Source organism: Bidens hawaiensis, unplaced genomic scaffold, assembly GCF_021521415.1.
Source record: "Bidens hawaiensis isolate Kalapana, Puna unplaced genomic scaffold, B.hawaiensis_p1.1 tig00014720_1, whole genome shotgun sequence".
In the NCBI taxonomy this organism is placed as follows: Eukaryota; Viridiplantae; Streptophyta; class Magnoliopsida; order Asterales; family Asteraceae; genus Bidens; species Bidens hawaiensis.
Window position 1 is genome coordinate 155,025 of NW_027492291.1, and position 17,146 is coordinate 172,170.

The window sequence follows — 17,146 nt, forward strand, 5'->3', positions numbered from 1 at the left end:
TTTGATTATATTATGTGATGAGTGTTTAGATTTTGTGTCGATTTTAAAATTTTGATTATTTTAAAATCATTTGAAAAATGAAGAGCATATATATCATTTTGTAAGGTAGTGTGGCATATCTTACTTTTGGGCTAATCAAACCATTTTTAACATCTAAAAGTGAGATTTTTATAAATATAATTGTGTCTCGAAACTTTATTGAACACATCACTATCTTAAGTACAAAATGAATTTGTATTATTATGGTGTACTTTATTCATTTTGTTGTATAGTTTGTTCCATGGAACAAAGTTAATTACATTTCAAGTAACTAGTATCTAATAAACTATTATATATTCTTTTACATCAAAATAGAAGACAAACAGGCAACAAGTTACGTATCTAACTCCTTTTGAATTACAATTAGGGATGGCAGCGAAACCCGAACCCGATGGGAAAACCTGATACCAGACATAATTGGGACGGGTCTGGGATTAGTTTTTAAATTTTTCGCGGGTCTGGGACGGGTCTGGGATTTCTAATACACCCGATTACCCGACCCGATTACCCGATAATATGGACCCGTTTACCCGATTATATACCCAACATAATTATACACACACACACACAGTAACGATAAAAAAATGGTATTTGTGTACAATTGTCCTTACATCCCGCCACTCACTCATCCTCTATAAACTACGTAGATCTTTTGTATATATTTTTTGGTATAATTTTTTCTTTTCGCTGAATTGAGTGTATCATGAAACTAGAAAAATAAATTTTGTTGTGTTGTATTTTCAAAACCCGATAGAAACCCGATGGGATTTGAGTCAGACATACCCGACGGGTATTTTTTAAAAACTAACGGGTATACCCGAAACCCGATGGGTATTTACTCGATAAATACCCGACGGGTCTGGGACGGGTCTAGGACGGGGTTTTATAATCGGGTCCGGATCTGGGAATACCAAGACCCGTCCCAAACCCGACCCATTGCCATCCCTAATTACAATGATTCTCAAATAGAAATGATTCTCAAATAACAAGAATATTGATAAAATTCGGAATGCTTCAAAAACAATACAAAACGGTCCCTTATATAGGGAATTTCTAAATTTTACAGGTTTGCAAACCTTTCAAAATTACAAACGCGAATAAAGAATATTGAAATTAAGAAAATTAGCTTAGTTATTTACGTGTTTATTCAAAATATGAAAATGAATTAAAGGTTGCAAAATTTGGGGTGTTAGATTGACGAAATTGAACCTCTAAATGGTGGAATTTGAGTTAGACAGCTGAGCCAAGACATTTATGTTTAGTATTCATGGGCCCCATAAATCCAATTGTAGTATTTTTTTTTTTGGATTTTACAAGTGTCCTTATTTTTTTTATATATTTTTAATGTTCATTTTCGTATTTCTTAACGTACCTTTTTACAATGAAGTCACTTTTTCGTATTTTCCAAACATACCGTCACGAAGTGTTTTTTTTATCTACGTTTCAATTTTTCGATTTTAAAAAACAACTGGTCACAACACGGGCTATCTTTTGCTAGTTTAATTGTGAGGCACTTCCGGCTTTTTGGGAATTTTGGTTGGGGGGGGGGGGGGGGGGTTTGGTATATACAATCTATGTCATAACCTAATAAACCTATTTAAAAATTTGATTGTTTACACTCAATAAAAAAAACTTTTTACTTGAGCCTTAAATGTTTTCTTGTTTTCGGCCCACAACTTTTTAACGATACTCAGAGACAACCCTATTTTGAGGCGTGAAGAAACAATATTATAAAGAACAATCTCAACGCTATATATAATCCCATTGTACTAACACTCTACTTCCAGTATATGAGTTGCATCAATAACTACCACCAGGAGCTGAACTTCATCTCTTACACAATGGAAGAAGTATTGATTCTGAAACAAAGACATGAGAGATTAACATGTCATATGTTACTGGAAGAGATGAAGAAACTAGGAATTGTAGCAGGACCGATGGTAGCAGTGACGTTGTCACAATACTTGTTGCAAGTTACCTCGGTCATGATGGTCGGTCATCTAGGCGAACTTGCTCTCTCTAGTACTTCCATTGCCATGTCCCTTACGGGCGTCACCGGCTTCAGCTTAATGGTCAGTTCTCTTAATACTCCCCATATAAGATGAATATTCATTTAGTGGTCCTAACAAATATTATATTCTGAGATCTCAGGGAGCAAGTAGAATAACTTACTACCAATTATTATTATTAAAAATATGATGTAAGACAAGAAGTAGTCAAGTTGGGATTGATTAGGCACTTGTTGACAAAATATTTGATATCCTTCCTAGTTTCTTATAAATGTTCAGTCAACTTACTTGAAGTATAGATTCAAGTATCTACATTATTAGAGCTTATCATGATCATAATCATAATCTTTTGTTGCTATAAAAACTAAATATCTAGATTATTATTATCATTATCATTTATTGTGTTTAGCCAATGGATTGCTATAAGTTTGTTTATGGTTTTTGACATGTTTCCTATATAGTTCCCCTCTATTGTAAACATAATTCAAATATATTATAATTTAAGGGGTTGTTTGGTAGCATAGTTCATTAAGAAGCTACATCTCAATCGGTCAACACCAAAGTGTGTTTGGTTAACTAAAAGGAAACATCTGAATTAGTAATGGAGCCTATTACTTTGTCAGATTTATAAACATGATGAATGGAACCTTTGAACGGTCGGTGCTCTTAATGGCTCAGTTTGTGGATTCCAAACAACCCCTAAGTCTTGTTTACATTATAAAATCAGAAGATTAACAACATGCGATCCGAACTGAATTATTTAGCATCTTAACAACTGAACCAATATTTGGGTTATTTAGTGTTTTTGTATGTTTGCTTTAAGAGTATGTGTTTGAGGGATTGGGTTTAAAGCCATAGAACTTAACTCATACCAATAATGATTCTTGACCGCAAACCTAACGCCACCTTAATTCGACTTAAATTGATTTTTGCAATATAATAGATGGGGATGTCTAGTGCTTTGGAAACATTATGTGGACAAGCTTATGGAGCTCAACAATACAAAAAATTTGGAACTCTGATTTACACTGCTATTTTCTCACTATTAATCGTTTGCATTCCTCTCGCAATCTTTTGGAGATACACCGGATCATTACTCATTCTTATCGGTCAAAACGCTTCCATTTCACAAGAAGCTGGGAGATTCATCACCTACCTCATTCCTGCACTTTTTGCTTCCGCAATTCTTCAACCACTTGTTAGATATTTCCAAATGCAAAGCATGTTATTACCCATGCTTGCTAGCTCAACATTCGCATTATGCCTACACATCCCTCTTTGTTGGGCCCTTGTGTATAAAACTGGACTCGGGAGCATTGGAGCCGCAATATCAACAGGGGCCGCCATGTGGTCAAACGCAATCTTTCTCTTAATATACATGAAGTACTCCCCTTCGTGTGCAAAAACACGTTCTCCTATTTCATTTGAAGTGTTTCACGGGATGAAACAATTCTTCAGCTTTGCTATCCCGTCAGCTGTCATGATTTGGTAATTAATCACCCAAGCTCAACACTCTATTAACTACTTGTGAATTTTTTAATTTTTGAAATGTTTTTCATGGTTAATATTTGTGAAATTTTAACATTTGCAGCCTTGAAAGTTGGTCGTACGAGTTTGTCATATTGCTTTCCGGGCTTCTGCCAAATCCAGAGCTTGAATCTTCAGTTCTTTCCATTTGGTATGGTATCATTATCATCATCATCTATAAGCATAATAATAAGTTCCCCGAATTCGAGACTAAACATAATAATAATTATAGTTTGTGGATTTCTTGAACAGTCTAAATACTATTTCTACACTCTATGCTATACCTTATGCATTTGCTGCTGGTGTGAGGTTTGTTCTATATCTCATATATCTATATTTTTACATGCATGATTAATATGCTTATGTCAAGATGATCGCGGTACGATTTATTTTTTCAGCACAAGAGTATCGAATGAACTTGGAGCGGGGAATCCAAGAGGGGCGCGTGTCGCAGTCAACGCCATTATGATCCTTGCCGTTGTTGAGACAACTATAGTTAGCATAATTGTTTTTCTCAGTAGGCATATTTTCGGATACATTTTCACAAATGAAAAAGAAGTTGTTGATTATGTCACAAAAATCGCCCCTCTTATATGTGTAAACATCATAATGGATGGTCTACAAGGAACCCTTTCAGGTAACATTACCTTTATTCATGTTTTTTTGTTTTTAAACATATGAAAGGTGATTGTTGAAATATGGAAAATTGGTTTTAATAGGTCCCAACTATCGTCTTATGGTCACTGTCGGTACCAACTAACGAATTGGCTGCTGGCGGTCCCAAATTTTAACGTATTTGTTCCTAACGGTCCGCGACTAACAGAATTCTAACGTCGTTAGTTTCAGGTCGTCTGGAAAAATGTTTTTGGCCGGAAAACACACATTTTTTCCCGAAAACTCAACAACTTTGTCCCAAACATCATATCATGGTAACTTTGTGTCGTATCTTTAGGAACCTTTTTATAGTAAGGACCCCAATTATTAAGGTCGGCGGAACCCTAGAACCATCGTCGGAATCAATTGATGGTGCTAAAGTGATGGTGGTTGGTTGGCGGTGAGTCAATTGGCAGTGTTCGTGTGGTGTTTTCAAGCAAAAAAATGACTTTCCCGGCCAAAAACGTTTTTCCGGCGACCTGAAACTAACGGCGTTAGGATTCCGTTAGCCGCAGACCGTTAAGAACAAAAACATTAAAAGTTGGGACCATCAGTGACCAATTTGTTAGTTGGGACCGGCAATGACCAAAAGACAATAGTTAGGACCAATAAAAACCAATTTTCCTTTAATTGGTGAAATAGGTGTTGCAAGAGGTGTGGGATGGCAAGATCTTGGGGCGTACGTGAATCTTGTTGCCTTTTATCTTGTTGGAATCCCGGTTGCTGCTTTTTTAGGATTCTGCACCTCACTCAATGGAGAGGGCTTGTGGACTGGACTACTAATTGGTGTCACCATTCAAGTGATTCTACTTTCAGTTGTTACATTTTGTACCAATTATGAAAAACAGGTGTTTCGTTTTCCTCGTTCGCTTTCATTTTCTTTTAATGAACTTTTTTCTTCTAAGGGAGTGGCACAGTAGTGCGCGCGTCTCATGTTCTAATCCTAACTGGTAGTCACATACTTATTTTAGGGCCTAAGGTTCTTTGGCTAGTAAGAAACAACACTTTGATAGGAAAAATGGGTTGCGAACTTGCGATCAAAGCAGTTAATATTGCTTGCGGGTTTAGTTATGTTTGTGTTCATTGACTAGAAATACTTATTGTCCAAAACTTTTCTTTGAACAATTTGTGTTAAATATCAGATTAACTTAGGAAATTTATGTATTAAAAACACAAGTTCTGTTTTCCAAACATACTCTTTGTTATTGTACCCATTTATAGTTATTTATAATTCAGATGTACCAATTAATAAGTAAATAAGAAAATGACCGAACTTGTTCGGTGCAGGCGACAAAGGCAAGGGAGAGATTACTGGAGGAAGAATGTTTAACACAAGATATACTAATGTGAAGCCATGTTTTTGGGTCAACGCCAACGGTTTTACAATGTTTATAACTTGTTGTACTTGTTAAGAGAACAACATATGTTTCTTATTAGTTGGGATTAGGCAATTTCATTTAGTGAAAGGACTTTAGAGAACAACATATGTTTCTTATTTGTTCTTGTCTTAGTTGGGGTTCTTAATGTTCACTTAGTTTCATAAAATAAACTGTTTCTTTTTTAACATAGGTAGTTAAATATTAGTTGACTAGCTACAGACCTTTTGCCAATCAAATCAAGACATTTGGTCAAAAAGCAATTTTTGTTAGATTTTCTTTAACGACAATACACACTCACCAACTTTATTACGAGCCAAAATATAAACGCTCGTAAGCTTTAACGAAAATTTTTTGTTCACTAATGTACATGGATAAAACTTTTCTTGACCGATTTATTATCAGCAGAGACTATTCTGAGCATGTAATTATCTCATAAACCATTGCAAATAAACTTATTTTTAACACCAATATATATATATATATATATATATATATGTATAAAATATGAAATTAGTCTGAATATCGAAATTGACGATTATGTTGTTACTTTGTTAAATTAACAATAGGGCTATCAATACACAAGTCATAACGATCATAATTCAAAAATCAATTACTAGAAACGATGCTCAGATGACGGTGAACGGCTATCACTCTTGTGTCGTTCGGGATGATGGGACATGCCTCATCGAGGACGATGAGTCCAAAGGGGGGTTATTTGTAACACCCTTGGCAAACACAATATCGTCTCACTCTTAGGCTATCCCACATCGGCCGTGGACAAGAGAGATCCTTAGTTCATAAGTAAATGTCCTGCCTCTTCAATCACCAACGCGTTTTGGGCAACCAAAAACAAATCCGTGAGCTCTTCGTGGGCAGAGCGGACAATATTGGTGGTGCGAGGGGCCGGATGTTACACTATTATGGTTTATTCTGTTTTTTAGATTGTGAAGCAAAACGATTTTTTTTTTGTAAAATATCGAAGAAGTTAATGGTGGGCTAATATGATTATAACATGTTCGTATCTTCATTTGGTTTTTTAATTTATGTGTATAGTAAGTTTGTGTAAGTATTAACTTTTTATGTATACAGTCTAAATGTTTAATATTTTGGTTACAAACTTATGTTAAATATTTTTGTTAGTTTAATATGTTAGTTATGAAATTTTATGGTTGTCTATATGTATATGGTTGTTTATATGTTTTCAACCTATGTGTAACATGGGTTACTATTCTAGAAATATATTGGTGGGTTAGATACTTTTACATAAATGAATTTCTGATCATCTATGTGGATTCAAGTTAGCTGATAGTCTTCATATCCAGTAGAGTAAGTTGTGTTATTGTTGGTTCCTGTGTAATATTTCTAATTTTCATGTCTTTAATATATTCATGAACACCAAATATAAATAACCTACAATTGTCATTAAAGTTAATAGTATTTGGTTTCCTGGTTTTCTAATTTTTTTTGTTTTATGTTTTAAAATCATTCATTATGTAAGAAAAATTAAAACATCATGCTCCATAAAATTTTTTTATTATATTTATGTTGTTCATCTTTTTCATATGCTAACCATATTATATTCTATTACAGATGTCTTCAAAATTAAAGAAAATGTAATTTTTGGTCAATCAACGCCTTCCAATAAGAAGATTTCAAACGGTTAGTTAAAACAATTTTCATATATTTTTAGTTACCCTTTAAAATTTTTAAGTATGCATTTTTTTTGTAAATGCGCAGCTTCAACGCCAATAGAGCTACTTATTAACATTTTGAACGGTTACATTTTATTTTAAACGCGTTAATACACTATATTGTATTAAAGTATAATTTTTTTATTAACTAAAATATAGTAAATAAAAATTAATATGTTATTACCTAAAAATTAGGCACTTGTAACAGAAAATTATAAACGATTCTTAATATTTTTATTGTTAACTACATTATACCTTTTTGATAAACAAATCTTTAATAACATTGAATGTATGTTTACATATTTCTTTTTTCTATTTTCATTTTAGAATTGATATGAAACATAATTTTCAGTTATCCATACTATTTTATTTTCTTAAAACCAATTAAAATATATTTTTTAATTAAGATGCGTATACGAATAAATTATTTTAATTAGAAGCGCAAAGATATTTCTCCTTATTTTTTACTTATATCTGGTTTACTCAATTTATATTGTTTCCATACTTGGCAACAAAATTAATAAATTAAGTTGTGCTCCATATAAAAAAATCAGTTTTTTGGTTTTTAATTAAGATCATACCAATAATTTTTTTAGATTTTAATTTGAAATAAATTTTCAAAAACACATTATGCTAAATAAAATCAAAAAGACCAAAATTATTTTGACTCATAGATTGGTTCTAAAAGTCGATGTGCCAATAATGTTACTAAGGAAAATGAATCAGAAGAACGGTTTGTGTAATGGAACTAGATTGCGAGTAATTAAGTTGGGAAATGTGTTTTGTTGAAGTAAAAGTTATTTCAGGTACTAATACTGATTATTGCACTTATATAATTCGTTGTGGTGTAACACTTTCAGATATGAAACTTTCGTTTAAATTGGAGAGAATGTAGTTTTTTTTTTCCAGTTGTAGTCTGTTTTGTGTAAGGCCCCGTTATCGGTAGCCCTACTTTCGTGTTGGATTTACTCATAAACGCAGTTCTAAATATCAGAGTTAATTAAAACATTCGCGGAATATAAAACTTTCGTAAAACATTTCATAGCAAAACACATCTTGTCTTAAAACAACATCTTGTCTTTCAAAATAAACAAAACGTTAAACTTAAACGTCTTGAGTCTTCCGATGCCAGCCTCTTATTCAGTGCCACGTGTCTCCTCAAGCGAGCTGTCTCATCCTACTCACCTGCGTGCATACTAAAAGTCAGCTACGCTGAGTGAGTTCTAGTTAATCATACATTATACAATACACACAAACTTATATTCATTCATTCATACTTTCATACTTTCATACTTCCATACTTTCATACTTTCTTTTGTACTAACTTACTTTCATATCTTACGTTATAAAGAGCATTACGCCCAACATTCCTCGAGTATTATTAAGGCTCGGTACCCTCCTTCCTCGAGTATTATTAGGGCTCGGTACCCTCATTCCTCGAGTATTATTAGGGCTCGGTACCCTCTTTTCTCGAGTATTATTAGGGCTCGGTACCCTCTTTCCTCGAATATTAGTAGGGTTCGGTTCCCTAGTTCTCGAATATTAGTAGGGTTCGATTCCCTCTTCGTTACCATACAACCATACATCATACCTCGAGTATTATTAGGGCTCGATACCCTTTTCGTAACCGTACAACCATACAACCATCCTTTCCTTCCTTTATTAACTTTATCACGTTCATACACATAAGCATACATATCATACTTACCTTATACATAGCGTTACAACCTGACAGTACGTGCAATATCCGAAGATCGTTCACGTACCATCAAGCCATCATTCATACATATCACATCATTCACATAAGGCATACACTTATCTCTTAGGATAAGCGTATTAACAAACATATTGAGTATGCACACAGCCCCGAAAACATAACACATAAATGGGGCTAGAAACTCACCTGAATCCTGTTACGCTCTCCGTTAATCGTTATTCCCTTCTTGAGCTGTGCACGACTAACTGTATAATATTTACATGTATCAATTAACTACTACTACTCATGTTGTATTTCTATCTTTATATAACCCCAACAAACGGGGGTCCGGGGGCAGCGCCCCTGGCTGGGGTCGAGCTGCCAGGTCAGCTTGGAAAAATTTTATTTCCATTAACTGTCTTAACACATTTTTCATTAGGTTTTTCATTTATTTTCTACTTTGCTAACTCAAGCGAACTTATCATTAAGCGAACTTAACATTAAGCGAACTTACTGTAAGCGAACTTAGTGTTAAGCGAACTTATCATTAAGCGAACTTATCATTAAGCGAACTTAACAATAAGCGAACTTAACACCAGGCGAAGTTAACTTGGCGAAGTTACACCTTAAGCGAACTTATGCCAGGCGAAGTTGTCAAGGGCGAACTTATGCCAGACGAAGTTGTCAAGGGCGAACTTATGCCAGGCGAAGTTAACTTGGCGAAGTTATGGCTTTGCAGGCGAAGTTGCCCAGTTCAGCTACGGGTTTGGTTTTTATCAAGCATTTTGGCGATTTTAATACCCTTGTTATGGTTCGACATCACCCACTACGTTCCCTAACCGTTTTCGTTCGTATATATATCCCGTATATACTATAAAGCTTGGACCTTTAAGGTAAAAACGTTCAATACTACGTAAACTTTAAAGGTCAAGAACATACCTTTAGCGCTCGTTCGATCTTGGTTAGCTTGTTTATGCACTCTAGATCTCGTGTAATAAGATCTAATACCAACTAACGTTTACTCTATCTCGGATCTTGCTCGTTTCTCCCTCTAGGCCGGCCGTATATGGTGTGTGTGTGTGTTTGGAGTGTGTAGAGATTAAGATGGAATGAAATGAGGTTTAGGGTTTTATGGTGGTTTAGGGGATATTTATATCTCTTAAAGCCCATGGACCTAAGGCCCATTCTCATTTAACCCATCTTAATTAATCTAAGTCTATGATCTTTTCCATATTAGACGTTAGTTAATATTATTAAACACACGGCAATTTAACGCAACTTTCTTTATTTATTATTAGAATATTTTGGATGTTACATTTTGCAATGACCATTAATAGAAGTCAAGGTCAATCTCTAGCAAAAGTTGACATATATCTCAGAGACCCGGTGTTTACACATGGACAACTCTATGTAGCTTTATCAAAAGCGAAGAGTGGTGTTAAAATTTTTATTAAAACAAGAAGATAAAGTTACAAATAAAGAATCAATATGGTTCATAAGGAAGTCTTTTTAATAGCTTATGAATTTTACATTTTTAACTTTTGATTATGTTTTCAAATACTGTAATTTGAATGTTATTTAGGTTTATCTTTGTATTTCACAATCATTTGTTTCCGTACAAATATTATTTACAACTTAAAGTATGTTGTTGTCCTGAATAACATATAACAACTTATGCTGCCCTTTCAAATGACATGTATTTGTTCAAAAATTTCAATATTTCCACCCGTGTCGTACACGGGTTAATAACCTAGTTAATAATTAAATCAATGAAGATTGACCAATTAATACGGTATGTTAAATTTATATTCAATACTATATTTAGAACCAAGATTTTTTTTTATCAATAGAAGAGAAATGATTTTGACGGGAATTTGATAGTAAAAATTAACCTAGAATTCCATGTGTTAAGAATTATTTTCTTTTATTAGTATAGGTAGATAAAGGTTTATTAAGTTTACACATGTGTATATTAAGAAAAAATGTATGTAAGAATTATTCGTTTGCTCAAATCTTAATTCAAATCCACATTACAAACGCCGAAGATACAGATGTTTACACATGTATCTTTTCAAACAAAAGAAAATTACATTAAATGGATTTTCTATCATGTGCATATGCATTTTCACTCGTCCTTTGTTTTGTTAATTTTCTAGCGGTTCCAATACAACACGAATGTCTTAAATGGGTCAGAACCTGAAACAAAAATTGATAAAAAAAAAATTGTTTTCAATGCAAAAATGAAAATTATGAAATAATATACATAATCAGATGGTAAAGATATACCGATTAATATGAATAATTTAGAAATAAAGCATCTTCAATTGATAAATAATAGATGAAATTGAAATCTTAAAATTGTTAGAACAACATGAGCTAAAAACAAACTTAAGTTATTTGTTTATGTAAATTAATATACAACTCTTGATTTTATTGATATTTAAAGATCATATAAGAGTGACAACTCAACTGTGTATAAACTTCTCAGAACTAAAAATGTTAGATTCTCAAAAATAGCAAAATGATTATTAAGCATACGCCTAAGTATATTGAATCGAATGGAGTCTGAGATGCACGTATAACATATAAATTAAATTAATAAATAGGAATCAAAAGTGATATTGTGAATTATTATTTTCATAAATCTATTAGACACTAATCTTTGGTTTCGTAGTTTTTTAAAGATGGAAAGAAATAGAAAGAAAAAAAAATAAGAAAGAAAATGAAGGTATTTGATTTCTTTCCAAATCGGACGGAATAGGAGAGAAAGGAAAAGAAAAAAGTTCCAATTACCATGTTGCCCTCATCTCCTTCATTCATAGTGGGTCACTTGTTTCATTCTCATCATCAAAGTACTCGACCCCCAAACATACCCGTATGAAACTCTGTAACAACGGCAGTGAATATTGACCACTACTAAGTTTTGTAGCAGCTAATTATGGAAAACAAATTGGACATTTAAATGGCGGATGTCAATTTATAGACCCTGTCAGATTTTGTTTGCTGAGTTAGACGATTACCAGGGCATCGGCCATTTCAAAGTTTATTTTTTATAATTACATATATTAGTGTTCTTAATAAAAAATATTTCTTAATATTCAACTTTATATTTTTTTTTAAATAATGATATTTCAAAAAACAATAAATAATAAAAAGAAAAATAATTTATTTTTAAATTTACATATATTAGTGTTTTTATAAGAAAATCATTCTTAATATTAAACTTTTTAATTTTTTAAATAATGTTATTAGGAAAATAATAAATAATAAAAAGAAAATGTAGTGGTGTTGTCAACTTAGTTACTCAATTACACTTTCACATCTGGCATTTTAATTCACTCAATTACAAATAGCGGATGTCAATTAATATACATTTTGACATATAGGGGTAGCCTAAGTTGGTAATTGTTATTTGCCAGCCAAAACGTGGTTGCGGATCACATAAATTGACATCCGCCATTTTAAATGGTGGAACACAAATAAAATATATCAGATCCGTCATTTGAAATGACGGAACCCCTGGTAATCGTCCAACTCAGCAGACAAAATCTGACAGGGTCTACATACACCGCCGCTTCAAAAAACAAATCTTCTAATTACCATCAACAACTTTTCTCTCTTCTAGAAATCATTTCACACTTAAAGTTTTTCCTATTTTAAACTTTTTTTCGTAAATTATACATTAATTGTGAAATGTGAACAAACATGTTTGTTGCAAGTTACCTCGGTCATGATGGTTGGTCATCTAGGCGAACTCACTCTCTCTAGCACCTCCATTGCTATCTCGCTTTCTGGCGTCACTGGCTTCAGCCTCGTTGTCAGTTCTCTAATCTCTATAATTATATAACTGATTACTTGCAATCTTTCTTTAAGAAACTTGATTAAAAGTGTGAAAGTAATTAACACATGAACTTATTCACATTTAAAATGGTTTGAGAAACTTGATTAAAAGTGTTGACATAATCTTTGTTACAGTTATCCTTCTTTCCACATTTTTTTATCTATACCCCTAATCTAGTACTCAGGTTTAAGTTTCTTTATTTAATTTATTGTTAATTTAGTATGTTACTATGGTTTGTTATTTGATTTCAAGAGTAATTTGTCAACTATGGTGTTCACTGTTCAATGTTCGAATTAGATTTGAAAAACTCGAAATTTTATTTGAGTTCAGTCATCAAATTTCGAATCTAGCTTCAAAATATTTGAATTGAATTCGAATCCGGCTTCAAATTTTCAAAATTTGAATGATTCGGGTGGGCAAAAGTGAAATTGCACTAATTTTGACGTTATTTTACTAATCTCGTGAAAATAACGTTAAAAGTGACGGAAGGTTAATCAGGCATCATGTGGTGGCGTTGATAGCCGAAAAACAAGGGTACATGCACCAATCGGCGGTGTCCCGATGGTTGAGTGTTATGTGCCTTATGTCCAAGGCTTGATGCAAAACTACTATCGAGCCGGGGGTCTCATCGGAAGCAGCCTCTCTATTCCTAAAGGGTAGAGGTAAGGCTGTCTACATCTTACCCTCCTCAGACCTTACCATAGCTTTGCTATTGGTGGGATATACTGGGTACGATGATGATGATGATGATGATGATGATGATGATGATGATGATGATGATGAATGATTCGATTAATTCAAGTATTCGTTGAACAATGCTAATTAAAGCTCATCAACATAATAAGAAGTCAACATCAAATTGGAAGATTAACAACCATGGTTCACCTTAAATTGACCTAATATGATTCTTTTCTTGTTCTTCCTTTTTAATTTTTTATGAATATAACAGTTGGGAATGTCTAGTGCTTTGGAAACATTATGTGGACAAGCTTATGGAGCTCAACAATACAAAACTTTTGGAACTCTAATAATCACTGCTATTTTCTCACTTTTAATCGTTTGCATTCCCCTCACAATCTTATGGAGATACACTGGATCAATACTCGTTCTTGTCGGTCAAAATGCTTCGATTTCAAATGAAGCCGGCAAATTCGTCACCTGGCTCATTCCTTCACTTTTAGCTTATGCGGTTCTTCAACCGCTTGTCAGATATTTCCAAATGCAAAGCATGTTATTACCCATGCTTGCCAGCTCAACAGTTGCTTTGTGCCTACACATTCCTCTTTGTTGGGCACTTGTGTATAAAACCGCGTTGGGAAATATTGGGGCTGCAGTGTCGATGGGGGCTGCCATGTGGTCAAACATTGTTTTCCTCTTATTTTACATGAGATACTCGCCTTCGTGTGAAAGAACGCGTCCTCCAATCTCACTTGAAGTGTTTCATGGGATGAAAGAGTTTTTCAGCTTTGCTATCCCGTCAGCTGTCATGATTTGGTAAATCTTGTCTATTATTATATTGAAAGTTATTCGGTTAATTGGATCGCTTTTCTATTTGTAATATTTGCAGCCTTGAATGGTGGTCTTACGAGCTTCTGATATTGTTGTCTGGGTTTCTACCACATCCCGAGCTTGAAATGTCGGTTCTTGCTATATGGTATGGTATCTATCTATCTATCTATCTATCTATCTATCTATCTATCTATCTATCTATCTATCTATCTATCTATCTATCTATCAAAACCACATCTGTCTCATGAAACATAGCAAATGACTATTTTGTTTGTCATATGTTGAATTCATGATTTGAAACACAAAAAAATAATGATTATTTATTTATTTCTTGAACAATCTTAACACAATTTCTACACTCTATGCCATACCTTATGGATTTGCTGCTGGCGTTAGGTTCGTTTATAATTATCTTTATAATGGGGGTATCTTAGGGGAGTAAGTGAGCCAAGCCGAGTCCGAGCTCGACTAGAATCGAGTTTGGCTCATTTAACTTAAGAGAGTTCGAGCTCATCTCATTTTGAGCTTTATTTATAAAGCTCGAGCTCGGTTCGTGAGTAATTTTCAAGCTTGAGCTCGGCCTATTTGTTATTTAATTTACATACATTCAAAATTAGTGTTTATATAATTTAATTATAATATGCATATAGCGTAATATATATTATTTTATAATTTTTTATAAATATATTTCAAATAAAAAATAATATAAATAACAGACTCTAGTGGCTCACGAGCTAGGCTCGAGCTTGATTAACCTTGGCTACATTCGAGCTAATAGATCTCAAGTAAGTCATGAGTAGCTTAGTTAGCTTAGTTCGTTTACACCATATTCCTTTTGTATCTATATATATGTACGCTATTGTATGTATAACACTAATATGTTGAAATTTTTTTTTGTTGCGGCTGCATTTCTTGTCCAGCACTAGTCTCGAATGAACTAGGAGCCGGGAATCCAAAAGGGGCCCGTGTGGCTGTCAAAGCCATTATGATACTAACGATTGCCGAGACAACTATAGTTAGCACAACTGTTTTTGCTAGTAGGCGTGTTTTTGGATACATTTTCACAAGTGATAAGGAAGTTGTTGATTATGTCACAAAAATTGCTCCTTTTTTGTGTTTAAACATTATAATTGATAGTATACAAGGAATCCTTTCAGGTAATATTACTTCCATTCATTTTTTTTTGGTTTATAACTAGACATATATGTGTATGAAAGGTTATTTGAGTATTGATGAAATAGGTGTTGCAAGGGGTGTGGGGTGGCAACATTTAGGGGCGTACGCAAATCTTGCTGCCTATTATCTTGTTGGAATCCCGGTTGCTGCATTATTAGGATTCTACACCTCACTCAAAGGAGAGGGCTTGTGGATTGGACTATTAGTTGGGGCGTTTATTCAAGTTATTCTACTTTCGGTTATAACAATATTTACGTGTTATGAAAAACAGGTAAAATGTGTTATCTTCATCGGCATTCATTTCCTTTTATCTATATTTATGAATAGCATATTATTATGATTTAAGGATAGAGTTTTAAGGTTTAAAAAGTGTATTTAACATTCAGTTGGTCACACATGATATATGTTCAACTAATTAGTAGTTATGGTTAATGGATACAGGCGTTGAAGGCGAGGGCGAGGCTATTAGAGGGAGAATGTTCAACATGAGATATATAGATTAGTTTGAGTCGACTTAAAACTCGGATTTTTTTCACTAGTGTGTTTTCGGATGAAATGATATTATTACTTATTAGTTAAACATGTAGTTTCTTATAAAACGAATGCCAGAAAGCAACCCCCCCCCCCTGACGTATCTCAAAGAGAGGTAAGTGAGTTAAATAAGAGAAAATCGAGGCTAACTACATAAGTAATAGATCTTTCAATCATACCCAGTAGAATCTCACTCATAAAATCGGTAGACTACAACATTAAATGTCAGTAACACGCACTTTTAATGCTAAACCGTTAGTGAAGAACGTCATAAACCACCAAAAAAAGAGACCTTCAAACAGATTTAGAAGTGAGCATTATGGGTGGGCTAACATAAAGAATGGTTTGCTCCTTGAACAACCATAGCAAAATTATAACCCGAACAGAATCCACCTTTTTCGATCCACTAGTCGCATAAGTCGAAGACGACTTTCCAACAATTTTAGGCAATTCTTTAGGTGAAAACATCTGAGTGTTAACCGGGATAGTATCAAACTATCAACATTTAACAAATATTATTACACCGGAAGGTTGGGTTTCATATTAAAAAATAAAATGATAATAATCAAGAGGTTGTAGGTACCATTTGAACCCTTAAGTTGATTGTTGTGGAGGAACTTTAAAGACCAAGTTAAAACGTCATGCCACGTTAATGTTGGTATAATCATCGATCTTGTTAAAGTTTTGTTAAATATTTCTTTAGTTTATTATTGAATAGATAAACTCTGTTAGAAAGTTATGTTAGTGTAGTTAGGGTGCAAAGTGTAATTAGTAGATAGTTTGTGTAAATATTGTCATTAGTTAGAAATAAACTGTTATGTTGTGTTGTTGTGACGGTAGGAACAGATTTCCGGCAGCCTATAAATAGGGCCGACCACCATGTAATCACCTGTTTCAATACAAAAAGTCAATAATACAAATTCTTTATTGATCAATTGTTGTTATTTACGTTTTAATCGTTTTAAAAAGTATTGATAATGAGACCTTCCGTTAAAGCTCCATCTCTTTAGCATTTAGACCCCACCATGCGTTGAAGATTTATTGTTGTTACCCAATAATGTCTTGAACCCCTTCTCTTATCACCTCAGCGATGT

The 17,146-nt window shown here is 33.5% G+C and overlaps 2 protein-coding genes across 2 annotated transcripts; both read left to right on the forward strand.

The window, feature by feature from the left end:
* The first annotated feature begins 1,848 nt into the window (after positions 1-1,848).
* On the forward strand, positions 1,849-5,644 carry LOC143547453 (protein DETOXIFICATION 14-like). Its single transcript, XM_077038875.1, has 7 exons — positions 1,849-2,111; positions 2,992-3,536; positions 3,640-3,726; positions 3,828-3,884; positions 3,974-4,212; positions 4,872-5,077; positions 5,517-5,644. Exons 1-7 carry the CDS (start codon positions 1,881-1,883, stop codon positions 5,577-5,579), a joined length of 1,428 nt encoding a protein of 475 aa, XP_076894990.1. The 5' UTR covers positions 1,849-1,880; the 3' UTR covers positions 5,580-5,644.
* A 6,858-nt stretch (positions 5,645-12,502) lies between these two features.
* On the forward strand, positions 12,503-14,787 carry LOC143547441 (protein DETOXIFICATION 14-like). Its single transcript, XM_077038866.1, has 5 exons — positions 12,503-12,552; positions 12,641-12,812; positions 13,786-14,330; positions 14,404-14,495; positions 14,780-14,787. Exons 1-5 carry the CDS (start codon positions 12,503-12,505, stop codon positions 14,785-14,787), a joined length of 867 nt encoding a protein of 288 aa, XP_076894981.1.
* The last annotated feature ends 2,359 nt before the right edge of the window (positions 14,788-17,146 follow it).

Coding starts and splice junctions, on each gene's coding strand:
- LOC143547441 (XM_077038866.1), top strand. CDS start 12,503: ATGACGGAACCCCTGGTAATCGTCCAACTCAGCAGACAAAATCTGACA. Junction 12,553..12,640: donor AGCAGACAAAATCTGACAGG/GTCTACATACAC, acceptor TCACACTTAAAG/TTTTTCCTATTTTAAACTTT. Junction 14,331..14,403: donor CCGTCAGCTGTCATGATTTG/GTAAATCTTGTC, acceptor TAATATTTGCAG/CCTTGAATGGTGGTCTTACG.
- LOC143547453 (XM_077038875.1), top strand. CDS start 1,881: ATGGAAGAAGTATTGATTCTGAAACAAAGACATGAGAGATTAACATGT. Junction 3,537..3,639: donor CCGTCAGCTGTCATGATTTG/GTAATTAATCAC, acceptor TAACATTTGCAG/CCTTGAAAGTTGGTCGTACG. Junction 4,213..4,871: donor TCTACAAGGAACCCTTTCAG/GTAACATTACCT, acceptor TTGGTGAAATAG/GTGTTGCAAGAGGTGTGGGA.